The sequence below is a fragment of the Phyllobates terribilis genome, unplaced genomic scaffold, assembly GCF_046119375.1.
Source record: "Phyllobates terribilis strain yellow unplaced genomic scaffold, ASM4611937v1 Scaffold_11__3_contigs__length_659146591, whole genome shotgun sequence".
In the NCBI taxonomy this organism is placed as follows: domain Eukaryota; kingdom Metazoa; phylum Chordata; class Amphibia; order Anura; family Dendrobatidae; genus Phyllobates; species Phyllobates terribilis.
Window position 1 is genome coordinate 424,657,982 of NW_027362771.1, and position 27,927 is coordinate 424,685,908.

Below are 27,927 nucleotides of genomic sequence, written 5' to 3' on the forward strand. Positions count from 1 at the left end.
TGCCAGAGATTGCGCAGTGCCATGCTCTGCTATTTTTGCCAGTCCCGGTGACAATGAATGGAGGTTGAGCTCTGAGCTTTTCTGTCCTTGTAGACCCAGAGCCCTGTTTTTGCATTTTCTGGGAATCCCATTGGTCAGACCCCCAGAGATCAATAAGTTATCCCCTATCTTATAAGAATAGTTGTTAACTTGCAATTATGTAAATGACTGTAGTAAATGTGACCACTGCAACCAATCACTGGGTTCAGTGATACCATTCTGAATACCTAAGCATCACCGCTGAGCCCAATGATTGGCTGCAATGGTCACATGTGCTGTAGTTGTGTCGTCACCGCTGCAGCCTGTCAATAAAAAATATGGACTGCAAAAGTGAGGAGGTGCTAAAGCAGTGCTGGGTGATTAACACTGAGATTGTTATTTTTAATATTTGCAAGCCTGGGGAGTAAAACAAATAATTTTTGGAAAAGCCTTTTTTGTAGGCGATATTGTTAACATAAAGTGAAATATTTTGTCTGCAACAATGTTAAGGTAGAAGTAAACGTATCATCCACATGATGGCCAGAATGAAACATTTCCCATCTGAGCATTCTTTAGAGCATCACGTAACCTCCAGCGGCATGACTTCTTCCTATAGTGTATTCTGGTGCCCTCACTTTGTACGCAGTCTGCAGCCTACATGATGTTGAAAAAAGACGTGATTCATCAGACCAGGCCATCTTCTTCTACTCCATAGTCCAGTTCTGATGTTTTAGGCACTTTTGACAGAGAAGCCTTGATACATTTTTCCGGCTTCCAAGACATCAATCTCAGAAGTTTATATGGAAGTTAGTTGTTAAAGCCAACCTTCAATAATATCTATACAAAAATGAAAAAGTTCATCCAGCTCACCATATGAAGTGGAATTCCTCAGGACGTGCAGGGATTGAGAGCCTGTGTTGTCAGCAGGGTGGATCAACGGCAGGAAAGAAAGATTTATCCAGCACAAAATCCAGGGAATTAATTCAAAAACTTGAAAATTATTTAAACATGATTAAAAAGAGCACGTTAAAAAATGCTCTAAACAGCATGCTATGTGCCGCGTTTCGATCTGTACATAGTACTCTGAATAAGAACACACAGTTCGAAACGCATCAGATAAAAAATGCTCTAAACAGCATGCTAACATGTACTCTTTTTAATCATGTTTAAATAAATTTCAAGTTTATGAATTAATTCCCTGGATTTTGTGCTGGATAAACCTCTCTTTCCTGCCTTCAATAATATCTGTCTGCCATGTCTACAAATTCACGTTAAAACTGTTCAAATGGGCTCATGCACACTCTAGTGACATATTCACCATTTTCTTGCCTTCACCTCTAGAGGGAGCGCAGAGATTACTATAATTTACATTGAGTTATATGGTAACTGTATGAAATCATATATGAAATCATATAGGCTATGCTCCCCTTAGTGGTGGCTGCAGGCAGCCTGACCTATTCCAACATTAGAAGGGAGACACGATTTGGAGCTGTATGTTGTAGATTTATCACTGTATTTATGCCAATTTTTAGGTACAAATACTAAAAACAAATGGTGTTCAGAATGAGCAGAATATTCATAATGCACTTATACTTCTTTTTGTGACATAAAATCCAAAAATTTTAGGCAGGTATGAAAAAAATCCTGCAAATTAAGTATGCCTTCAGAAATAAAAGTGTTAATAGTTTATTTTTGATCAATTAACAAAATGCCAAGTGAATGAACCAAAGAGAAATCTAAATCAAATCAATACTGTCCTTTGCCAATAAAACAGCATCAATTCTTCTAGGAACACTTGCACACTGTTTTTTAAGCAACTCAGCCAAGAGGTTTTTCTAAACCTCTTGTAAAAGTAATCACACATCTTCTGTGGATTTAGGCTTGCACAAATCCTTCTGTATCTTCATATAATCTCATATTTGATGATTAGGGCTCTGTGGTGGTCATATAATCACTTCCTGGACTCCTTGTTCTTCTTTACACTGAAGATGGTTCTTACTGACATTGTATGTCTTTGGTTGTTGTTCTACTTCAGAATAAATTTGGATAGATAACTATCTGCTAGAGATGAGCGGATCTTTTGAAATTTGAATTCGCCAACTTTGCTAAATTTTCCTCCAAAGTTTGATTTGCTGTGAATAAATTTGCATGAATCTCAGTAATGGAAAGCTTGTAACTGCTTGGAAAATACTCATGGAGAGGAGAGAGAGAGACAACTCTGTTGACCATAAGAGCTTACACTCTACAGAGAGCGAGGACCTTGATCACTATAAGTGCTTACACTCTACAGGAGAGAAAGGACCCCGCTGGCCATATGAGCTTACATTCTACTCTACAGAAGAGTGAGAAAGAGAGGACCCCACTGATCATAAGAGCTTATGACTCGCCCAGGGGGATATGGGGACTCGGTACCAGGGCCTTTACCTTCTGTGGGATGCCTCGGCGGTCGGCTCCCGGGCCCGTACCCTGGGGTCACTCTTAAAAAGGGGTTGTTGCTTGAAGGGATGATAAATGGTTTTGTCTCGTGACGCCACCTGTGGTCCCTGGCAATGGGTACCAGCGCTGCTGCAGACCTCCGAGGGTGATGGGATGGCAGCTGAGATGTTTCTGCTCCCCACAGGTGGAGTGGGCCCCCCGGGGCAGGGTTGATGAAGGGGATGCAGGTGAGAAGTGGCCCAGTCGGGTCAGGGGGAATGACAGACACGCACACAGGGGGATTCGCTTCAGGTATGGTCCAGGGTAATTAGTAGGAAGGGTGCACTTCTGGACTCTCCCCAGTGAGTGGGTAGTAGGCCTCCTGGTCCGTTTCTTCCTCTCTCTCTGAAGCTCCTGGCCAGCCTGGAACTAGGCCTAGCTTCTGTACTGTTTCACTCTCTCACCTGTCTGCTTGGTAGTAAGAACTTTTCTCTGGCTACCACTATCCCTGGATGCTGGGGCCTTCGTGGTTCCAAGTTTTGTAGATGATTGTAGCTTCAGGTTGACCAGGGGTCTGGAATCCTCCTGGCATACCGGTTATTCCTACTGGGCGTAGAGGACCCTGTAGGCGCGGACCCGGTGTCCGGCTTGTGTTCTGGGGTGAGCTTAAGATGCTCCTCTGCCCCCTTAACTCCTCTCTCCTCTCCTTGCCTCCGGCCACGCTCTAGGCCCTCAGGCTTCAGCACATGCTTTAGGCCTTAACTTGCCCTCAGCACAGCAGCTAACATGTGCTACTTCTTCACTGCTCTAAAGTGTCAGTACACTCTCCCTACCTAACTCCACCCTCCAGTATATATATATCCCTAACAGGGCTCCCTCTGGTGGTATGAGGTGGAAGGGTGGAGGTGTCTGTGTGTAGTAAGGGCCTCTTGTGGATAAGTCCATCCATGCACCCTTTTGGGTCCTGTTGTACCTGTGGGTAGCAGGGTGCCACACTTGCACTCTACAGGAGAGAGAGTGTGCGAGAGTAACTTGCTGACCATAAGAACTTACATTCTGCAGAAGAGATGGAGCGAGAGGACCCAGCTGACCATACAAGCTTAAAAAGTATAGAAGATAAAGAGACTTGCCCAGAGACTCTGGAAATAGAAAACTCTATCGTACAAATTGTGTTCCACTGGGAACAGTTGCTCTCAGATGGCCCTGGTACTGATCACCACAGTACAAGGTATAATATTCCATAAGGCCCTTTTCACGTTGCGTTTTTGTCCACGTTCGTTGGCTCAGACGGAGCCTGCGTCCGAATCCTCCCGCAGTCTACTACATCTAAGTGTCTGCCTCCAGTAGGCGTATACACCCAAAAATGATGCACGTCAGAGCACAAGTTGGCTGACAGCACCATTATAGTCAATGACACCATCTGCGCATAAGCCTGAATACCATTTTGCGTAGGGATCGACGCAAGCCTCAATGGCACCAACGAATGTGGGCAAAAATGCAATGTGAAATGAGCCTTAGATGACATAGCTGGAAGGCATTATGGGGTGGACTGCATAAAGACATTATTCCATACACTGATGCTTCAGCAGTGTGGGAAATGGTGCTGTGGAAAAAAAATTTTCACGAACCACGAATCAAAATCTCCAAGTGTTCGAATTCATGTGAAACCCCGAATTTCAGTAATTTTGACTCAAACTCGATCCTCCCTAACATCATCTCATTGCTAGTATCTGCCTGTATTTCTCAGCATTGAGGACACCATTAATCTTGACCAAATCCCCAATGCCACTTGCTGAAATGCAGCCCCAAACTCTCAAGGAACCTCTACCATGCTTCACTGTTGCCTGCAGGTACTCAATATTGTACAGTTCTCCAGTTATTCAGTGAACAAACTTCTTTCTGTTACCGTCAAATATTTCACATTTTGGAACATCGGTCCAGAGAAATTGCTGCCATTTTTCTGCACTCTAGTTTCTATATTTTCATGCATAGTTGAGTACTTTGTCCTTGTTTCCATGCCAAAATAGTGGCTTTTTGGCTGCAGTTAGTCCATGAAGACCACTCCTGGCTAGATTTCTTCAAACAGTAAATGAGTATAGTCAAGACCCTTTGGTTGTTGCCAGTTCTGAGCTGATTGCACTGCTGGACATCTTCCGATTTTGAAGGGAAGATATGTCTCTCATCATAGCAGTAAATTTCCTGGACTGACCATTGCATCTACAGTCCTCAATGTTGCCCATTTCTTGGTGCTTCTTCAAAAGAGCTGGAATAGCACATCTTGAAATCATAGTCTGCTTTGGAATTTTTGCCAGTGAGAGATCTTGCTGATACAATATATACCTTGCATCATGTTCCTGTGCTCAGTCTTGCCATGGTGTATATCTATTAATGTATCTCCTTTTTTGATATCAAAAATATATTATATAAAATAATCATATTCATTCGTATTTAATCAGTACTTTTATTAAATCATAGCAAGCAGAAAAGTGATAGTATCTTTAAAAATTCTTCATTATGCCCATAAAAACATTTAAAACCCTTCCGGGCAATGTGGTATATATATATAGCCTAAGACATATAAATAGCCATAAGTCTCAATGGTTATACACATAAGAATATAGAAGGTTACACGTTAGATGTCTTGAATCAAAGCAATAATTAATTAGAAATATAGAGGGTCACAGGTCAAGTGTCTCAAATCAGAACAATAATTAGATCATCATATCACATATAGATTCATTTTAAACAAAGAAATCCTTCTAAGTTTTTTTAAAGATTAGGTTGTATACATCATAATATTCTATACACTGTTTAGTCAACAAATATATACCATGGTAAAGATCGTCTTGTGCGCCCGCATATGCGTGCCTCTTTCTTGGATACTGGGAACATAACATTATTTTCCCAGCAGCAGAAAATGGTGCAGTCCAGATGTGGGTAAGATTCATCGATGATCTTTTCATCATATGGCAAGGTGAGAATATAATCTTGGAAAAATTTCTCCAAGATTTAAATACCAATATATATAACATCAAGTTGACATATGCCTCGAGCTCTGAGGAAATTGACTTTTTAGATTTGAAAATTAAAAGGGAGGAAAATGGCATGCTATCCACAGATATTTATAGGAAAAACACTGCTGTGAATGCTATTCTTAATGCCAAATCGTCTCATCCTCCCCAGGTTATTAGATCTATACCGACCGGTTAGTTCCTCAGAGCTCGACGCATCTGTTCAACTGATGCTTTGTTTGAAAAACAAGCAACAGAGTTGACGAAGAGATTCGACGCCCGCAGTTACAGAAATGATGTCATCCTGAGGGGATACCAAAGAGCAAAAATGACCAGTAGAAGTGAACTTTTAAAACCCAAAATTAAAAAACAAGATCAAAGTGTGAGATTTATTACCCCTTATCATGGTCAATGGAGGGAAATGTATGGGATTATCAATAAATATTGGCCCATTCTTCTCTCCGACCCTACTTTAAATCAATTTATTTCAAAAAAACCTTCTATAACTCCAAAACGATCAAAAACACTGACAGATATTTTGGTGAGAAGTCATTATATCCCCCCTAAACCGCAAAATATATTCACTACCAATACTACCTATAGACAAGGATGTTTTTCTTGCGGATCATGTGGGGCTTGCCCCCAGATAGATAGAACAAAGGAATTTTTTGACTCTACAAAAAAGAAGACATTCAAAATCTCTGAATTTATTAATTGTCGATCTACAGGAATAATCTACTGGGCAATCTGCCCATGTGATCTAATCTATATAGGACTAACGTCTAGAGAATTCAGAGTAAGGATCTTGGAACACATCAAAGATATAAAAAATGCAAAGAAATGTGACAAACCTGAGGAAATTGCCTTTTTAAAGAATATACCAAAGCATTTTAAGGAATGTCATAATGGGAACTGGAGACTATTACGCTTCAGGGGTATTGATAAAATCAATCTGGGAGCGAGAGGAGGAAACCTTAAGAAAATGCTTGAACAAAGGGAGATTAAATGGATAACTATTCTGAACACGGTTAAGCCCAAAGGGTTGAATGATTTGACAAGCTTTGTTTCATTTTTGTGACTTATGACATTGTTGCTATTAAGATTGAAAAAGAGGATTGCTGATATATATATGGGATATAAACATGTTTTATACATGTAGGTGAAATATAAATATAGTATAAATATTGTAAAATACGGACTACATCGAAACATTACAAAATACGGATTATATTGATGTATTGACCTATGTGGTATTCATATGATTATATACTGCAGGCTAAGTATTGTTTACTTTAAATGATGGATATAATGGGCTAATAACATAATTGGAGCAATAATGTGTGACAATGTAAATATATTGATAACCTTATACCTATTCTTAAAATCTATCTGTTCCAAATTAGAGCGTGACATGATACGTATCAATTGAATACGGAGAAAAATCTGATCTCATATAGAAGATAAAAGCACAAAACAAAGAAGAACAATAAGAAAAGAGGAAATAAAGCAAAAGATATGAAAAAGAAAAAAAGACTCAATATATGTATAAGATGTATTACATTTAATATGACTATAACAAATATTGTACGTCCTCTTTGTGAATACAGTATAATGTCAGGCTTGAACGTATGATATGAAGAGCTAAGGGCAAATCTTGCCCATCTGTAAAATGGAGTCAGAATATCCATGGTGGTGCGCGCCCCCGCCGCGTCATACTGGCCTCGCCCCCAGCGCTCGGCGTCCAATCGGAGGCTTCAATACGCGCGCATGCGCGGTGGAACTTCCGGGACGCTGACCGCTGTGGGTAACGCGGTATGGGCGACAGGAGCGCGCTATAACACACACCGGTGATATGGACAGGGATTGGTACTAATCAAGCCTTATTAGGCAACATTATTGTGTGGTACTGGTGATTTGCCAGACCCTCCTGCCCATTAAGATGAGGGGCTATTTAATAATTAGCCTGCACTATGTCTTAATACCCCCTGAGGAAGCAATATACGCGACACGCGCGTTGGGGTGCTGGATAATGTGGTAGCCTTTAACATGGCACATGGTTGGTAATACAATGTTCTATCTGAATATAATATGTTTACTATATACCTGAATATAATATGCTAACTATTTGCTATGGTATATAAATGCTTAATATAGCACTGCATTGGGATGCAGGACAGTGTGGCAATCTATATGGTTGATCAGACAATGTTCTATCAAATATAATTAACTGATCTTTACCATGGTATATATTTGTTGACTAAACAGTGTATAGAATATTATGATGTATACAACCTAATCTTTAAAAAAACTTGTTTAAAATGAATCTATATGTGATATGATGATCTAATTATTGTTCTGATTTGAGACACTTGACCTGTGACCCTCTATATTTCTAATTAATTATTGCTTTGATTCAAGACATCTAACGTGTAACCTTCTATATTCTTATGTGTATAACCATTGAGACTTATGGCTATTTATATGTCTTAGGCTATATATATATACCACATTGCCCGGAAGGGTTTTAAATGTTTTTATGGGCATAATGAAGAATTTTTAAAGATACTATCACTTTTCTGCTTGCTATGATTTAATAAAAGTACTGATTAAATACGAATGAATATGATTATTTTATATAATATATTTTTGATATCAAAAAAGGAGATACATTAATAGATATTGAGTTTTGGGGGTAACTCCTTATAACACAATTAATGGATCTATATATCCATTTTTCTCTAATTACTTTTGCCATGGTGTATAACCTGAGACATGAAAACTATATATCAACGTACCGTGTTAGCCAGTAGACAGAAAAATATTAAATTTTAGCGTTCTGAGTGGCTGATACTATTTTATGGCTAAATGAAAAGACGCTAACAAATAGCAAGCTTTCGAGACTATTCAGGACTTATCATACCATACTATACCTGATGAAGAGACCTAAGTAGTCTTGAAAGCCTGCTATTTGTTACCATCTTTTCAGCTAGCCATTAAAAGGTATCAACCACTGAGGATTCTAAAATTTTATATTTTTCTTACCTGAAACATGAAACTACAACCTCTCTTTTGGAGCAGAGATTAGCTGTGCCTTACCGATTTTACACCTCCCACACAGCGGTTTTTGTTTCAGTTAATGACTGCGTTTCAACTTACATGAAGATCATTATCACCTGTTTGGTATAATTGGTTACTCATATACCTGACTATACAATACTACAAATCCTACAAAAATCCTAGAAATTCTACAACATCCCTGACTTGTGCAAGCGTATGTAGAAGAATTGATGCTTTTTGGGTCACACCAAATATTGATTTGATTTTGATTTCTCTTTGTCCATTAAACTATAAAAGGGAATCTGTCAGAAAGTTAAAACCCTAAAAACCACATATGAGCATGCATAACTTTGAAATGTAAATCCATAATAAAACTTGTATATGTTACTGAATTCCTGCATATACAATTGAGGCATTAAGTGCTCTGGGCGTGACTGAGCATTTACAGAGTTTCTGCTTCAGCAAGTGGTTTTCTACCCTTATCACTTTTGACCGGACAGCACCTTTAAATACTTCCATCTTTTAAATCATTCTTATTTTGCCGCAGGTTTCCCACACTTGCTTAACCCCTGCACCCCCGAACGTCTGACCAGGCCAAATTTTACAATTCTGACCAGTGTCATGTTATGAGGTAATAACTCTGAAACGCTTAAACATATCCCGTTGATTCTGAGACTGCTTTTCCGTGACACTTTGTACTTTATGTTTACGGTAAATCTAGATTGAAAATATCGGAATTTTGGCAAAAATTTTGCAGCTTTCAAACTTTAAATTTTTATGCCTTTAAACCAAATTAGTTACATCACACAAAATAGTTAATAAATAACATTTCCCACATGTCTACTTTACATCTGCATAATTTTTGAAACATATTTTTTTTATTGTTAGGAAGTTAGAAAGGTTAAAAGTTGATCAACAATTTCTCATTTCAGAGCACAGAGGCTCCTTCGTCAGGCAAGATTACAAATGAATGTGAAAACAAAAAATGCAAAACTTGTACCCACATATTACCATCAAATACAGTCTGCATACCTAACACAAATCAGGACTACAAAATCATGGATGTCTTTTCATGTACATCCTCCAATGTGGTGTACATGATACAATGTACATGATACAATGTACAAGGTGCTCAGAAGGAGTTTATATTGGAGAAACGATGCAAAAACTGCAAACGATAAACACACAATAAAGAATGAACTGTACACCCCTGTGGGAAAACATTTCTCTGGCCGGGGACACTGTATGAAAGATCTAAAAGTTTTAATACTAAAAGGTCACTTCAAGGGCAACAAAGAAAGAAAAATTTGGGAATTCAAATTGATAAGAATGTTCAGTTCACTGACAACAGGACTAAATATAACGCCTGGGTTTATGACTCACTACATGGACACAATTCACACCTCCAGATAATTAAACATTCCCAACCAGATAATTAAACATTCCCAAGGCCTCTCATTTTGCAACAAAAAAAAACTAATTTGATCTCCCTAACTTATCAGTAGGAGGCATCACAACTTACACTTCATGAACAAATGTCTTGTTGTAACATCTCTCAAATGTTGTGCCTTTTGTCTTATGAATTCATTTGTAATCTTGCATATATATATGTATATATATATAGACAGTACAGACCAAAAGTTTGGACACACCTTCTCATTTAAAGATTTTTCTGTATTTTCATGACTATGAAAATTGTACATTCACACTGAAGGCATCAAAACTATGAATTAACACATGTGGAATTATATACTTAAGAAAAAAGTATTAAACAAGTGAAAATATGTCTTATATTCTAGGTTCTTCAAAGTAGCCACCTTTTGCTTTGATGACTGCTTTGCACACTCTTGGCATTCTCTTGATGAGCTTCAAGAGGTAGTCATCGGAAATGGTTTTCACTTCACATGTGTGCCCTGTCAGGTTTAATAAGTGGGATTTCTTGCCTTATAAATGGGGTTGGGACCATCAGTTGTGTTGTGCAGAAGTCTGGTTGATACACAGCTGATAGTCCTACTGAATAGACTGTTAAAATTTGTATTATGGCAAGAAAAAAGCAGCTAAGTAAAGAAAAACGAGTGGCCATCATTACTTTAAGAAATGAAGGTCAGTCAGTCGGAAAAATTGGGCAAACTTTGAAAGTGTCCCCAAGTGCAGTTGCTAAAACCATCAAGCGCTACAAAGAAACTGGCTCACATGAGGACCGCCCCAGGAAAGGAAGACCAAGAGTCACCTCTGCTTCTGAGGATAAGTTTATCCGAGTCACCGGCCTCAGAAATCGCAGGTTAACAGCAGCTCAGATTAGAGACCTGGTCAATGCCACACAGAGTTCTAGCAGCAGACACATCTCTACAACAACTGTTAAGAGGAGACTTTGTGCAGCAGGCCTTCATGGTAAAATAGCTGCTAGGAAACCACAGCTAAGGACAGGCAACAAGCAGAAGAGACTTGTTTGGGCTAAAGAACCCAAGGAATGGACATTAGACCAGTGGAAATCTGCGCTTTGGTCTGATGAGTCCAAATTTGAGATCTTTGGTTCCAACCACCGTGTGTTTGTGCAACGCAGAAAAGGTGAACGGATGGACTCTACATGCCTGGTTCCCACTGTGAAGCATGGAGGAGGAGGTGTGATGGTGTGGGGGTGCTTTGCTGGTGACACTGTTGGGGATTTATTCAAAATTGAAGGCATACTGAACCAGCATGGCTACCACAGCATCTTGCAGCGGCATGCTATTCCATCCGGTTTGCGTTTAGTTGGACCATCATTTATTTTCCAACAGGACAATGACCCCAAACACACCTCCAGGCTGTGTAAGGGCTATTTGACCAAGAAAGAGAGTGATGGGGTGCTACGCCAGATGACCCGGCCTCCACAGTCACCAGACCTGAACCCAATCGAGATGGTTTGGGGTGAGCTGGACCGCAGAGTGAAGGCAAAAGGGCCAACAAGTGCTAAGCATCTCTGGGAACTCCTTCAAGATTGTTGGAAGACCATTTCCGGTGACTACCTCTTGAAGCTCATCAAGAGAATGCCAAGAGTGTGCAAAGCAGTCATCAAAGCAAAAGGAGGCTACTTTGAAGAACCTAGAATATAAGACATATTTGCAGTTGTTTCACACTTTTTTGTTAAGTATATAATTCCACGTGTTAATTCATAGTTTTGATGCCTTCAGTGTGAATGTACAATTTTCATAGTCAAGAAAATACAGAAAAATCTTTAAATGAGAAGGTGTGTCCAAACTTTTGGTCTGTACTGTATATATATATATATATATATATATATATATATATATATATATATATATATATATATTGCTTCGCTGCGTCAATCAACTCACATATGTTCAGCTTTCCGTGACCCGCCGACACACTGATAAAGTCCACGAGCCCAAGTGGCAGACCGGCCCACTCGGCTCTTATTACAGCCTTCCGCAAGGTAGTACTGAACAATGTCCATGTAAATGTCCATAACGCAAGAGTATTACCTTTTGCCGGCTTCAGCTGTAATAGTCCATTTCATACGCCACCACTGTGGCTTCACGGCTTACCACACGTGGTCTCCAGCCGTTACTCCCGTCCAAGGCTTACTGGCATATTGCACATTTCATATCCAGGCTTCACCCTCCAGGACGCTTGTGTGGCACTCCGAGGCTTACTGGCATCCCCCACACTTTCACACAGGGATCCAGGCTTCACCTCCACTGGAGTCCACCAGGTCACTCGTATGGCACTCCGAGGCTTACTGGCATCCCCCACACTCTCACACAGGGATCCAGGCTTCACCTCCACCGGAGTCCACCAGGCCACTCCAGGCCTCACACGAGCGGTGTTCCCACCACACACAGGGAACAGCCTCGTGCCTCTCCCACGGTGCCCACACAGGAGCTCCCAACACACAGGAACTCCTACACACCGGAACACACCTGTCACAAATCACACAGGGTTTATATATACTGCAGCACACACACACACACCCATAGATAGGACCTTAACTGTGTGCATAAGGACCTGTGTGATGTCACGGTCATGTGACCAGTCAGTTAAAGGGGAAGGTACATGGTCATTCAAAACACACTGAACCATTAAAGGGATATCTGCTACATCACATATTCCCCCCCTCTGTTCAAACTTGTGGGGTTGAACACATAATATACACAAACAGTCTATATCCCACAGTTCACACTGAGACCATGCACTTGACCCTTGCATTGTCCAGCCCCTGGAACATTAGTCATTGACATTAGCCCACTCCTTAGGGACCTACCATCTGTCAATGTCATCGACTCCGTCAAGTCACATTTCCGGGTCGTAAACTTGTCAGACTTTTTCACCATCATCTGCATGGCTCGGCCGTTTCTCCCAATGAGCTCTCTCACCAGAACACGAGGCACCCGGATGACCTCTTCTCGCAGACTGTGAGCCTTTCTCATCAGCTCCAGTTGTCTAGCGGCTTGCTCCGTCTTCAACCGGAGAAACCGCTTCGTGCGAATACATCGCCAATGTATGTCACTCAGGATCGCCACCCTCTTCACTGTGACTTCAGTCGTGGACAGGACCACCAGCTGTCTAGCCTCTGAGGTCAAATACACCTTACAGGCTCCCACGACCTTCCTAAACACCTCATGCACGAACTCACGGGTGCATTCTTCCCTCAAGTCCTCGGGTACATCTACGAGGCACTTGTACCGAGACGTTTCGGTCTCACCAGTGGTTTCCAGACGATCAACCAGCTCAGGTTTCAGGGATAACTGACTTCCAGCTTCTTCACCCTGGATGCTTCCCCTGAGCTGACTCACAGCTACAACTTCACAACTTTTCGTCTTGACCACCTCCACTTCACCTTTATCTTCCAACACCATACTCTTAGCTCTCCTTAGATCCACCTTCTCATGGTCTAAGGGAGTAAGTGCAACTTGTTTGCCTTTTCCCTTCTCCAAGGAGACCTCGTTCACCATGTGACACTTTGCTAGGCGACCTTTGAGCTCTAAAACTTCTCCTTCCAGCTCAGTTACTCGCCTCTTAGCAGTCCATCTCTGAAGCTCTTCCAGCTTCAACTGCTCTTCCAGCAGCAGAGCTCTCTCAGACCTCTCCGTCTCCAATGCGCCCACTCGGCTCTTCATAGCCAGTCTCTCACGCTTCTCTTGCGTCCACTGGGCTTGTAGCAACTCCTTGAGCTGCTTGATCTCGGCTCCGACATCCACTGAATCCTCCGAGCCCACATCACTCGAGGAGGTCTCTGCTTCATACCTCCCATCACCAGCGGTGAACTCCTGGCCCTGGTCTGTGGCTTTTCCGATGGACTCCTCCATCTTCTCTCGCTCAGCTTTCATCTTGCTGACTGTTTCCTTAAGGTACATCTCCGCCTTCTGGAGAGTATCACAGGACATCTGTAGCTCCTTCACCTGAGCTTCCAGATCTAGGGTCTTTCCCCGGAGATCATCATTCTCCTCACGGATATCTTGCAGAGTGGCCTCAACCACTTGGCGCACTTGCTCTGCACCCGCCTTATCCTCCTCTAGTTTTTCTTTCACCTTGAAGAGATCCTCATAATCTCTCTTACTCTGTTGCAGTTCCCTACTGCTTTCACCACACTCCTTCTTGGAGTCACACAGCTCCTGGTTGAGCTGTTTGCGCAGTCGTTCTAGGATTTGTTCACGTCCAGAAACACCATCCTGCTGCGCCTCCTTCTCAAGCTTCAACTGCAAAACCTCTTCCTTGATTTTGCGGCGGTCCTCCTTAATTGCGTGGAACGTCTCCTTCCACTGGACAACTTCCTCGTTGCTTCCCTTTAGATCTCGCTGTAAGTTCTTCACAACCTGGTATACCCTCTGCCGTTCAGACTCCAGGCTCCGCTGGTCTGAGGATACGTTCTCCAGGTCCGTCACCTCCTCTTCTGCCTCTGAAGGAGGATCCACACTTGAAACAATGGCACACACCATTACATTTTCTTTACTTTCACTTTCAGCAAAGAGTACAGGAGCAACCTTTTTGTGGCCCCTGCGCCGTCTACGACGAGAGGTGGACTCTCTCCCCTCGTCTAGCCCCTCCTGACTGACCTCTCCTTCTACTTCCGTAGTGTCACCGTCAGCTATGGGGTCTGTGTCACTCCCCATGATGTTGTGGACTACCAGGTCACCTCCCCCTTTGACTTCACCCCCTTCCACTGGAGCTACCCCGTTATCAACGGTCACCTTGTCATTTTTAGGAGGTACCCACCCACAATCATCAACAATTTCCAGTTTTTTACACTCCACACTCTTGTGAAAATCCGCCCCCTTTTTTGCTCCGCCCCGTTTTTAACAACCACACCTGTAAGGGAATTTTTACAAAAAACATCAGCGACAGTCTTAGGACTCAGTTCACAAGATCTCTTACCACCTCCCCGGGCACTCTGGGACAACACGGGCGCCCCCGGAGAATCCATAGAATGGTCCACTGCCGCCATTCTATACGGTGCCCACAGCTCCTGCGGTTCCCGCACCATGTCCTGCAAAAGTCTCTCAAATACCTGATCCGGTCCCAACCGGTCCTTCAAACGCTCAATAGCCCCAAACACATCTGCTGCTTTGCTCACAGCCATCACGGTACACTGTTCACACTTGAACTTCACCGCTCTCCCCGAAAAAAATTTCGTGGCCCCGCCGAGCCACCGCAAAACAGGATTTGAGTGCGATGTCAATCTTCGCAACCCCGCCGAGTTGCAGCAAGATGCTTTGAACTTCGTGAGCCCCGCCGAGCCACAGCAAGCCAGGTTTGAGTTCGACGACAACCTTCGCAACCCCGCCGAGTTGCAGCAAGATGCTTTGACTTTCGTGAGCCCCGCCGAGCCACAGCAAACCAGGTTTGAGTGCGACGACGACCTTCACAACCCCGCCGAGTTGCAGCCAGATGCTTTACCACACTCGTCGACCTGTGCAGTTGCTCCTAGCAACCAGACTGCAGCTGCTCTCAGCAACCAGACTGCAATTGCTCCCAGCAACCAGACTGCAGAGTGCCCCTAGCAACCAGACTGCAGTTGCCCCTAGCAACCAGACTGCAGCAGCCCCTAGCAACCAGACTGCAGTTGCCCGCACTCTCAAACCACATGTAAGGCAGCACTACTTATTATCCTGGGGGATACTCGCTTCGCTGCGTCAATCAACTCACATATGATCAGCTTTCCATTTTCCAACAATGCTCAGCAGTTTATTACACATCATAAACAGCTTATTTCCGGGTCCAACTCCGTGACCCGCCGACACACTGATAAAGTCCACGAGCCCAAGTGGCAGACTGGCCCACTCGGCTCTTATTACAGCCTTCCGCAAGGTAGTACTAAACAATGTCCATGTAAATGTCCATAACGCAAGAGTATTACCTTTTGCCGGCTTCAGCTGTAATAGTCCATTTCATACGCCACCACTGTGGCTTCACGGCTTACCACACGTGGTCTCCAGCCGTTACTCCCATCCAAGGCTTACTGGCATATTGCACATTTCATATCCAGGTTTCACCCTCCAGAACGCTTGTGTGGCACTCCGAGGCTTACTGGCATCCCCCACACTTTCACACAGGGATCCAGGCTTCACCTCCACCGGAGTCCACCAGGCAACTCGTATGGCACTCCGACTCTTACTGGCATCCCCCACACTCTCACACAGGGATCCAGGCTTCACCTCCACCGGAGTCCACCAGGCCACTCCAGGCCTCACACGAGCGGTGTTCCCACCACACACAGGGAACAGCCTCTTGCCTCTCACACGGTGCCCACACAGGAGCTCCCAACACACAGGAACTCCTACACACCGGAACACACCTGTCACAAATCACACAGGGTTTATATATACTGCAGCACACACACACACACCCATAGATAGGACCTTAACTGTGTGCATAAGGACCTGTGTGATGTCACGGTCATGTGACCAGTCAGTTAAAGGGGAAGGTACATGGTCATTCAAAACACACTGAACCATTAGAGGGATGTCTGCTACATCACAATATATATATATATATATATATATATATATATATATATATATATATATATATATATATACTTATGGTTAGCTAATAAAGGTATCACTCCGAGAATACTTTTGTCATTTTTGGCATAAAAGTATTTACATCGATTTTTCTGGCTAACACGGTACCACAATATAACTTTGTATTGTACATCATTTTTCCAACAACATTTACAAAACCATTTTTTTTAGGGGCCACATTTGAAGTGTCTTTGAGGGGCCTATATGACAGAAAATACCCAAATGTGACACCATTTTAAAAAAATTCACCCCTCAAGGTGCTAAGAAGTTTATTAACCTTTCAGGTGCTTCACAGGAATTAAAGGAATGTGGAGGAAAAAAATGAAAATTTTAAGTTTTTCCCACAAAAATGTTGCTTTAGCTCCAGATTTTGCATTTTACAAGGGTAGCAGGAGAAAATGGACCATTCAATTTGTTGTGCAATTTCTCCTGAGTACGCAGATATTTCATATGTGGTGGAAAACTACTGTTTTGGCCCACGGCAGTACTTGGAAGTGAAGGTGCACCATTTGACATTTGAGTGCAAAATCAACTGGAATAGATAGCGGATGCCATGTCGCGTTTGCAGAGCCCCTGATGTGCCTAAACAGTGCAAACCCCACATAAGTGACCCCATTTTGAAAACTACACTTCTCAAGTAACTTATCTAGAGGTGTAGAGAGCGCCTTAAATTCACAGAATTTTATAACGTTGAGCCATAAAAATGAAAAAATATATTTTTCCTGCAAAAATGTTGCTTCAGCCCTAAATTTTTCATTTTCACAAGAATAAAATAAGAAAATGGACTGTACAAATTGTTGTGCAATTTCAGATACAAACATGTTGCGTAAAACTACTGTTTGGGCACATAGCAGGGCTTGGAAGAGAAGGAGTGCAAATTGAATTCTAGAGCGCAATTTTGGCTGGAATATATTGCGGAATGCTTGTCACATTTGAAGAGCCCCTTATATGCCAAAACAGCAGAAACCCCCACAAACTACCACATTCTGTAAATGACACCTCTTGAGGAATACAACTAAGGGTGTAGTGAGCATTATTAACCCTCAGGTGATTTACAGAATTGTATGACATTGGGCTAAATTGGTGGTAAATTAAAATTTTTAACCACTAAAATGTTGCTTTGGCACCAAATTTTTAATTTTCAAAACTGATAATAGGAGAAAATGAATGGTACAATTTGTTACGCAATTTCTCCTGAGTATGCCAATACCCCATATGTGGTCAAAAACTACATTTGAGGCACAGGGCAAAGCACAGAAGGGAAGAAACACCATATTGGAGTTCAGATGTTGCTAGAATGGTTTGAGGGTACCATGTCATGTTGGCAGAGCTCCTGAGGTGCCAGAACAGCAGAACCCCCTATAAGTAACCTCATTTTACAAACTGTACCCCCCAATGAATGCATCTAGGAGTGCAGTGAGCATGTTGACACCACATGTGCCTCACAAAATTTTAAACCATTGGGCAGTGAAGAATGAATAATTACATTTTTACCACTAAAATGCTGTTTTAGCCCCACATTTTTAATTTTTATAAGGGCTAATAGGTAAAAATGGATCTCAGAGTTTGTTGTTCAATTTCTCCTAAGTGCGCCAATACCCTACATGTAATCGGGAACTACTTTTCAAGCACAGTGAAAGTGCAGAAGGGAAGGAGCGCCATATTATAGAGCAGATTTTGCTGTTATGGTTTGCAGGTGCCATGACACACTGGGAGAGCCCCTGAGGTGCCAAAACAGCAGGATCCCCCCCCCCATAAGTGACCCCATTTTACAAACTACACCTCTGAATGGATTAATCTAAGGGTACCGTGATCATATTGATGCCATGGGTGTGTCACAGAATTTTATACCATTGGGCAGTGAAGAAAAAATAATTACATTTTTACCACAAAAATGTTGTTTTAGCCCCAGATTTTACATTTTCACTAGGGGAAATTAGTAAAAATGACACAAAAATTTGTTACACAATTTCTTCTGAACATGGCAATACCCCATATGTGGCTGTACAGTACTGCTTAGCCACATGGTGAGACTCAGCAGGGACAGAGCGCTATTTCCTGGAGCACATATTTTTCTAGAACAGTTTGAGGGCTACATATACAGAGCCTCTAAGTGCTAGAAGAGCAGAATCCCCTCTCAAGTGACCCAATTTTGGAAATTACACCCATCTGTGAATTTTTTTACAGGTGTAGTGTTGATTTTGACTCCATGGATGTTTTCCAGAAAAAAACAGCAGTGGAAGTTGCTGAGTGAAAATTCCAAATCTGCCATTGTAGTGCCCAGCACATTATGCCCAGCTCGTGCTTCTGGAGACATGCACCCGTAAAGTAAGAGGGCTCTCATCGCTACAAAAGTACAAGACATGTGGATGCTAAATGTGGTTTAGGCATACTGGTGCTCAGAAGGTAGGGGTGCATTTGGATTTGGGAGCACAGAATTCGCTGGATTTCTTTTGAGGGGAGCCATTTTGCTTAGCCTTTGTGCTACCAGTAACGTAGAAGCCCATTATATTTCCATTAGTAAATGACGGACCTGAGTGGGGACTAGTTTTTTTTGTGGATTGAGTCGAAGCTTTTATTGGGAACATTTTACATAATATTTTGGATCATATTTATCCTGCGCTCTACATTGAGCACTTACCTCTGGGTTTCTATCTAAATCTGTGAATGATGTTATTTTGATCCAATCAATATAATGACGCAGAGTTACTCTGTACTCCTACTGGCCTGTGTTCAGCGGTGTCTTTCTTTTTAGAAGTGAACAAAACTGTGGTCAACCGGCGCTTTTATGCATGCTTAAGAAGGAGACCACCAGATCATAGGCCAGACGGCGTCCCCAGTTCCTCCATCTGCCTCATTATGGGGAATCTTTCACCGGGGAGTTCCGTCTGAATCACATATTTCAGAGATTTTCACGGAAACTCTGGTGTAAGCACTCAGCGTACAGCGCAGGATAAATGTGAGCTGAGCCTTACTGAAACCTTTGGAAGGCAGAATGAACAAATCAACAGTAGGTCAAAAATGTATTTTATTTATTTTTTGCGCTGTTCCTTGTGTGGTCTAATTGATTAGACGACATTATTCTTCCGGTCGGTGCGATTACGATTTATATATTATAAAAGATTTATATAGTTTATTTATATTTGGCTGCTGTCACACATTAAAGTTTTTGCATAGTCATATTTTGAGAGCTATAAATTTTACATTTTTCTGCCAACAGTCATGTGAGGGCTTGTGTTTTTTGCAAGACAAGTTGATGTTTTTATTGGTACCATTTTCAGGGACATACCATATTGATCACTTTCTATTCCGTTTTTTCGGAGGCAAAATGAACAAACACCAGCAATTCAGGAATTGTTTTTTTTGGAGGTTTTATGTAGTTCACTATGTGCTAAAATTGATAAGACAGCTTCATTGTTCAGGTCAGTATGATTACAGCGAAACCACATTTCTATAATTTTTTTTTATGTTTTGCCGCTTTATCTAAATAAAAGCTATTTTATAGAAAAAAGAATGTTTTTTGCATTCTGAGAGCTATAGATTTTTTATTGCTCCATTGACAGACCTATATGGTGGTTTGTTTTCAGCTATATTATTTTTATTTACATTCAACTTTATTGTATTTTATTCCACTTTTTTTGGCAGTATGATGAAAAAGCATAGTTTTTTTTCTACATTTAGTTTTTTTATGGTGTTCACTGAAGGGGTTAATTAGTGAGACAGTTTTATAGATCAAATCGTTTGGGACGCAGGGATACCAAATATGTGAACTCTTTATGTTTATTTTCATTTTTACATAAAGATACGTACTCATGGGTATAATATTTTTTTCATTTTATTTATTATTTTTTTATATTACCTTTATCACTCTGTTCGCTGGTATAATGCATTGCAATGCACTAGCACTGCAATGCACTATACATGTCAGTATTACACTGACAGAAGCCTCTTACACCATGCTCCTTGCATGGTTTAAGCAAGCCACCTTTGCTGGCAGACCTCGGGTTGTCATGAAGACAATCGGACCCTCACGATGACGTCGCAGGGGCGCCGATCAGATGGGAGAGGGAGCCCCTTCCCTCTCCTAGCCTCTTAAATGTTGTGATCGATATCGGTTGTGGCATTTAAGGGGTAAAACAACCGAGTGCGTTGCGGTCACTACTCCTGGCTGTGACCGCTGGGAATCGGATATCGTGTAAGCAGAGCTCCCGACGGTGATCACTGGTCATTGGTCGGGAACCCCTGTCCAACCATGATGTATAGGTATGTCAAATGTTGTGAAGGGGTTAGAGCTTTTGCACAGTACTGTATATAAAAAATCTGTATGTACTATGTAGCTAATTTATAATAAACAGGTAGCATCTGTAGAAAAAAAAAAGACAAGTACCGCACATCCAAATATTACTACTTCAGCTCAGCAAGATTTAAAAAAATGAACCCAAGGTTCTTAGTTAACATTATGACCATAATGTTAAATCTCACTGCCAAATTAAAGTAAAACTTCAAGTGAGTCGTTAACTTTTTAAGTGTAGTACATTGCAGTGACCTTGGCTGCCTCATCACTGTGCCAGCAGAGGGAGCGATTCAGGTGGCCCACAACACTCATGTGGTCAAGAAAAGCTTACACAATTCTGGGCCACATGGCCCCAAAGGCAGCACCCCAGCAGCATTGGCCACCACACAGCATGGAGCGTAGTATATGTAGCTGGTAGCCCACATACCAGAGGCTTAAGTGGCGCAGGTTGGTGGAATACTCATGATAAAGCATTTTATAAACATTATCAATACAAAACTTTATAAAAACTATCAATAATCTGTATAAAGAATACTGTTTAGTACCTTTTTGTAATGACACCTCCATAATGACTCTGTCATTTGGATTGGAACTTTCTGATTGTAGCGGGCTATGCTCTCTCACTACACAAGTGCTGGAGCTTTTGGAGCGAACCATTTGAGAATTGCAGGCTTTGATGATATCTGGTGCACTGAGGCCTGTGCGAACCGTGAGAGTGATCACTCCTTTCTTCACCTGCTGAAGAGAACAAATAACAGTGTATCATATACTTATATGCCATAGGCATTGTATTCATCACAGCAAGAAGCAAGTGAACCCATAAACACAAAAATGGGATTTTATGATCGCTTAGGTAGACCTTTGTTCTTTATTTTTCTGTGCGTTCAGGTGCCATAATTAATAAAATACTAGAAAAAAGTAACTAAACTTTCTTTTTCGTTTTTCATATATCGCCGGCACTTGAGTTGCCTGTAGCTTTGTGGGGTCCAGGTCCTTAGACCCCCACCAATTGTGCATACACCTATGTAGACCAAGAAATGATAGGCACTTCCATAATACATAGAACATATACAAGAGATTGGAGCAAAATGCCTAAATAATACTAAAATCAGCTTTATTATTACAATGATTAAAATACAATGACATAAAATATAAAAGGAGGAATTCAGACTTAGGCTAGCCCCACAGGTGTGGTTCACTAGTTAGTATATACTCCATATGTTTCGTCATACGACAAATAAGTGATGTACAACCGTAAATAGGGAAAATCCCGTGTATTGTATATATGTATATTAGACCAATTCAAATGCACTACTATAAATCAACAAACAACTCAGCTCTTCTCGGCTTGACCATCGTCGGTAGTCTCTCACGCTTGGGGTGCGGGGATTCAGACCTCGGCTCTTGACAGGCGGCGTCGGGTCCCAGGAACTTACTCTGTGTGGAACGCAGGTCCTGACTCTGGGCCACATGTAAAGGGTTCAGGGCGCTCCTGTGAGGAGTCCAGAACTTCTCAGGCGGCGTCTGACTCTGATGCAGAGCAGGCCTTTGGCTGGGGCCTGCGGCGCTGGGATCTACAGTCCCTCTGGAACACGTCTGCTCCACTCTGCAGCCTGGTGCCAAATCTCCCTGCTTCTTGGCGCGCTGGGCTTTTATATCCAGGAAATCCTTCCTGGATGTCACCTAATCAGGTGCAGCATCTGAATCTCTTCCCCCTCCAACTCTTCTGGCATAACTTGGTTCCACTTTATTTCTTCTGGCCAGCAGATGGCAACCTCCTTTCTTCATCTCTGACACATCCTTTAAGAATCCTCCTTTATTGCACTTTACTACATGCGCGGCACCTTTCTTCCTGACAGGAGCTCTGGATGCTGCTGTTGGTCTTCCCGTCTCTCTCTTCGGCATCAGAATCACCTCAGAACTTGCACACGTGCTGTTTTTCTCCTCAGCTCATTTCCCTGACAACACTGTACCCAGAGGCCTGATCAAATGCCTCCTCTCTGCCATGCCTCCATGCTGTTCTGGTTCCACAGTGTCTTGTCTCCTTACACTTATCTGAAAATTTGGATTCAGTATTGAGTTCCAGATATAGGAGAGAGGATGTAGAAGACGGTAAATGGTTTAAAGGCTGGCAATTAGACTAGTAACTGGAGGTCTCTTTCAGACCCTATTCACACCTTGCTTTTCCCATATACGATAACCATTTTTTCACTGATAGCATATGGAGGAAGACATTACAGTGCCTTTTCTCGTCCTTTTTTTCCCTCAAAAAATAACAAAAAACAAAGCCATGTGCAAGTTTTGGTCCAATTTGGGGATGAAATTTGGCAATTCTAATGACAGGGTCCGAATTTAGGTGGACGACGCCCAAATGCAGTTTGTGTTGCATCCATGTGCTGTCTGATTTGTACTCATTTTTTTAAAAAATATGCATGTAAATTTACATTTAAAGTGTATGTAGTCAATATGAAGAACTGATAAAAGAATAAATCTTTCGAGTGACTCTACATTCTGTACACGTGGAGTTGACTTAGTCATCAATATAGGAAAGAGTTTTTTTACAGTTACAGTGGGGAAACTATGTAATGTCCTATCCATGAACTGATAATGGCTGATATTATGTTGGGTACTTGAACACTGGAGTAGAGCATTATCACAGGTCATATGATGTTTTGCACAAGTGTCTCAGTTTCTAAGTTCAATTGGGATGATTATCATGGTGCCAAAAATATTGTTTTAGGATTTTCTTTACTGTATTTCTGTGTCTCCTTTGATATAACAGTGCACAACCTTTCAAAAGTTCATAAAAATGTTCAATTGGGGATAGTAATTCATACCTTAAATTTTTGTAGTGCATCATTATGCGTTAGACCATACATTGACTCTCCATTAAGTTCCAAAATTTCATCCCCTGCAACAAAAAACTTTGAAAAGTAAATAACACTTGGACCTGTCAGCAGGAATTTAGTATGTTGTAACGCAACTAAATCTAATCAGCTCCTTTAAAAGCCAAGACCTATGTTTCATTTACACGGATTGTATAAGTTAAGTGTCTGTTTCTTCATTTATATAGGTGATTCATACTTTATTTTTCCATTTGCCTACCACCTTAGGAAGAAAATACAGAGGTTGTTCACCTGGCTGCGGCCACTATCAGAAAATGGAGCAGCTCTGCAATAGAGCACTTCCAGCCGGCAGCCGCCGCTGACACCGAGAATGGCTGATTAGCGGGGGTGCCGGATGTCGGACCACGATCGATCAGACATTGATGACCTATCCTAGGATAGGTCATCAGTGATAAAATAGTGGACAACCTCTTTAAACTTTATACACTTAATAATCAGTCACACTTTAGACTCCATAAATATTATTTCATTAGAATATGGGTCAGCATTTCATTTTGACCTTATTTAGGCTGTGTGCCCACGATACGTTTTTTAAGCGTTTCCGCAGTGGCAAAAACGCTGCAGAAACTCTTAAAAAACGCTTGGTAGAAGGTCTGCCATGTTCCCCAATGATAATCCGCATGTGCTTTGCACATGCTGTGGAAATTTCCGCTGCAGGTTATCATTGCGGTAAAAAACGCAGCACTACCAATTTTCGCCGCCATTGACTTGCATTAAATCACTTGGATTCTGCATCACTGCATCTGTAGATGCGGAATCCAAGCGTTTCAATGTGCGGATGGTACCCGGGTGTGGAGGACAGGAGACTCTCCTCCGGACCCGGGTACCATAGAACCTGTAAAAAAAAGAATAAAATAAAAAACAAATATTATATTTAGCTTCTGATGGCCCCCGGTCTCCTTGTCTTAATTTGCCGGCAGATCGCGGAGGACTGAAGGACCTGCGCTGACATCATAGTCATGTGACGACAGGTCCTTCAGTGTAGTGTACCGTGAGCTGCCGGCATGCCAGGACGGAGCGAAGCAAGACTCCAGGGGCCATCAGCAGGTAAGTATAGATTTTTTTTTTTTACCATTCTTTTATGGTCACACTATATAAATCCATGCCGTTTGCATGGATTTATATAGTGTGACCAAGTTGACAAGCACTTTCCAAGTGATGCTAAAATCGCTTGGAAAGCGCTTGTCAACCCGCATGCGGAAATGAATGTGAAGAACGCTTCACATCCGCTTGTCCCTGGCAGGAAAAACGCATGTACAATCCGCATGTACAATCCGCATGCGTTTTTTCTGCCAGGGAGATGCAGAAATGCTCAGGAAAAAATCCAGAGCATTTCTGCATCGTGGGCACATAGCCTAATTATGAGTGCATGAAACCCAGATTATTCAATAATGAATAATAATTACATTTACTAAAGATTTTATAGAAGATTGTTCAAAACTAGTAAAAAATGAGATGTTTCACCTACTTTGAGCACACTTACCTTCTTGTAGCCTGCCATCAGCTGCAGCAGCTCCGTCTGGAAATATTGTCTTCACGTAAATGCCCACTGGTCCATAAATGCTATCCTTGCCTCCAACAATACTGAAACCCAATCCCTGGCCAAAAACAATTAATGCAACTTTATGTAAGTGTAAAACCTGTCCAACTGTTGGGGTTCTTTTAAACCAACCAGAAAACTTGTTCTATCTTGAGTAAAAATGTGTCCACAAATCACAATTATTGTAATGTGACCTAAGTACCTGACAACATTATAACTATTTTGTTAGGTAGTCACACGAAAGAACTAGCTAGGTCAAAAGAGTATTCGTTTGTTAAAAGTCAGGACTGGATCAGGGCGAATTTGACAAAATGCAAAAGTATGGAAAGGGTTTATAACATTCAACCTTTAGATTTGATATAACTTTGCCATTAAGCATTTTTTTTTACATTTCCTTAATTCCATAAGAAATACATGATTATAGTCATAGGGATGTTTTTGTACTACAGTTGATTAATATTAAAGGGAATTTGTCAGCAGGATTTCACCCCCTAAACTATTTATATGTACATGTACAGTGGGTACGGAAAGTATTCAGACCCCTTTAAATTTTTCACTCTTTGTTTCATTGCAGCCATTTGGTAAATTCTAAAAAGTAAATGTTTTTCTCATTAAAGTACACTCTGCACCCCATCTTGACTGAAAAAAACAGAAATGTGGAAATTTTTGAAAATTTATTAAAAAAGAAACTGAAATATCACATGGTCATAAGTATTCAGACCCTTTGCTCAGACACTCATATTTAAGTCACATGCTGTCCATTTCCTTGTGATCCTCCTAGAGATGGTTCTACTCCTTCATTGGAGTCTAGCTCTGTTTAATTAAACTGATAGGACTAGATTTGGAAAGGCACACACCTGTCTATATAAGACCTCACAGCTCACAATGCATGTCAGACGAAATGAGAATCATGAGCTCAAAGGAACTGCCTAAGGAGCTCAGAGACAGAATTGTGGCAAGGCACAGATCTGGCCAAGGTTACAAAAGAATTTCTGCATTACTCAAGGTTCATAAGAGCACAGTGGCGTCCATAATCCTTAAATGGAATAAGTTTTGGACTACCAGAAGTCTTCCTAGACCTGGAAGTCCAGCTAAACTGAGCAATCGTGGGAGAAGAGCCTTGGTGAGAGAGGTAAAGAAGAACCCCAAGATCACTGTGGCTGAGCTCCAGAGATGCAGTAGGGAGATGGGAGAAAGTTCCACAAAGTCAACTATCACTGCAGCCCTCCACCAGTCGGGCCTTTATAGCAGAGTGGCCCGACGGAAGCCTCTCCTCAGTGCAAGACATATGAAAGCCCGCATAGAGTTTGCTCAAAAACACATGAAGGACTCCCAGCCTATGAGAAATAAGATTCTCTGGTCTAATGAGATGAAGATAGAACTTTTTGGTGATAATTCTAAGCGGTATGTGTGGAGAAAACCAGGCACTGCTCATCACCTGCCCAATACAATCCCAACAGTGAAACATGGTGGTGGCAGCATCATGCTATGGGGGTGTTTTTCAGCTGCAGGGACAGGACGACTGGTTGCAATTGAAGGAAACATGAATGCAGCCAGAGATATCCTGGATGAAAACCTCTTCCACTCTGGACCTCAGACTTGGCCAAAGGTTCACCTTCCAACAAGACAATGACCCTAAGCACACAGCTAAAATAACAAAGGAGTGGCTTCACAACAACTCTAACTAGAGGAGGAAGACATGTGAAGACTCAAACTTCAAGGTTAGATTTTAGAAAGGCAGATTTTAAGAGACTCAGAAAGAGAATAGGAGGGATCCAATGGCTGGATGTCCTTAAGGACAAAAATGTCCAGGAAGGATGGGAAATTTTTAAAAATGAGATTCTCAAAGCACAATCGTTAACAATCCCGAAAAGTAGGAAGAATGGGAAGCATTTAAGGAAACCAGGATGGATGAACACAGAACTTAAACACATGCTAAAAAGAAAGAAAGAAATGTTTATTAAATGGAAAGAGGGAGGCATATCTAAAGAAGATTATAATGCAGACTGCAGATCCTGCAGGGCACGTATCAGGTTAGCTAAAGCTGACAATGAATTAAGGCTTGCAAGAGATGTCAAAAGCAATAAAAAAGGATTTTGGGGGTATGTCAAAAGTAAAAGAAAAGTCAAAGATGCTATAGGATTTTTACAGGATGAAAATGGAGAAATGGTAAGAGAGGATGTTGAGAAGGCCGAACTTTTTAATTCCTATTTTGCATCTGTTTTCTCTCAGAAAGAAAATGTAACATCAACTGATCTTCACTGTCCTTTTAAAGGAATAGAGGAATCCAAGTTATCTGTAAACAGAAAGATTGTGAGGGAATATTTAGCTAACATAAATGAGTTCAAGTCTCCAGGTCCAGATGAATTACACCCCAGAGTACTGAAGGAGATCGTAGAAGAAATTTTAGAACCACTCTCCATAATCTTTGAAAATTCTTGGAGAACAGGAGAAGTCCCAGAAGACTGGAGAAGAGCAAATGTTGTTCCTATCTTCAAAAAGGGGAAGAAGGTGGACCCAGGGAACTATAGGCCGGTGAGTATGACTTCTATACCAGGAAAGATCTTTGAACAAATTATTAAACAACATGTATGTAAGTACATGGATAAGAATGAAGTGATTAACCAGAGTCAGCATGGGTTTGTAACTAACAAGTCATGTCAGA

General features: G+C 41.6%; 1 protein-coding gene across 2 annotated transcripts in view; it reads right to left on the minus strand.

The window, feature by feature from the left end:
- IL16 (interleukin 16) overlaps positions 1–27,927 on the minus strand; it is a 219,654-nt gene that overhangs the window by 60,806 nt on the left and 130,921 nt on the right. The window contains exons 7-9 of one of the 2 annotated variants that reach the window (XM_073653140.1): positions 25,206–25,320; positions 23,654–23,727; positions 21,362–21,551 (exon numbers count right to left, since the gene is read on the minus strand). In XM_073653140.1, coding sequence (XP_073509241.1) covers positions 21,362–21,551; positions 23,654–23,727; positions 25,206–25,320 — 379 coding nt within the window. Of the gene's footprint in view, positions 1–21,361; positions 21,555–23,653; positions 23,728–25,205; positions 25,321–27,927 lie in introns of both variants that reach the window. The other variant, XM_073653139.1, reaches the window with a different exon arrangement.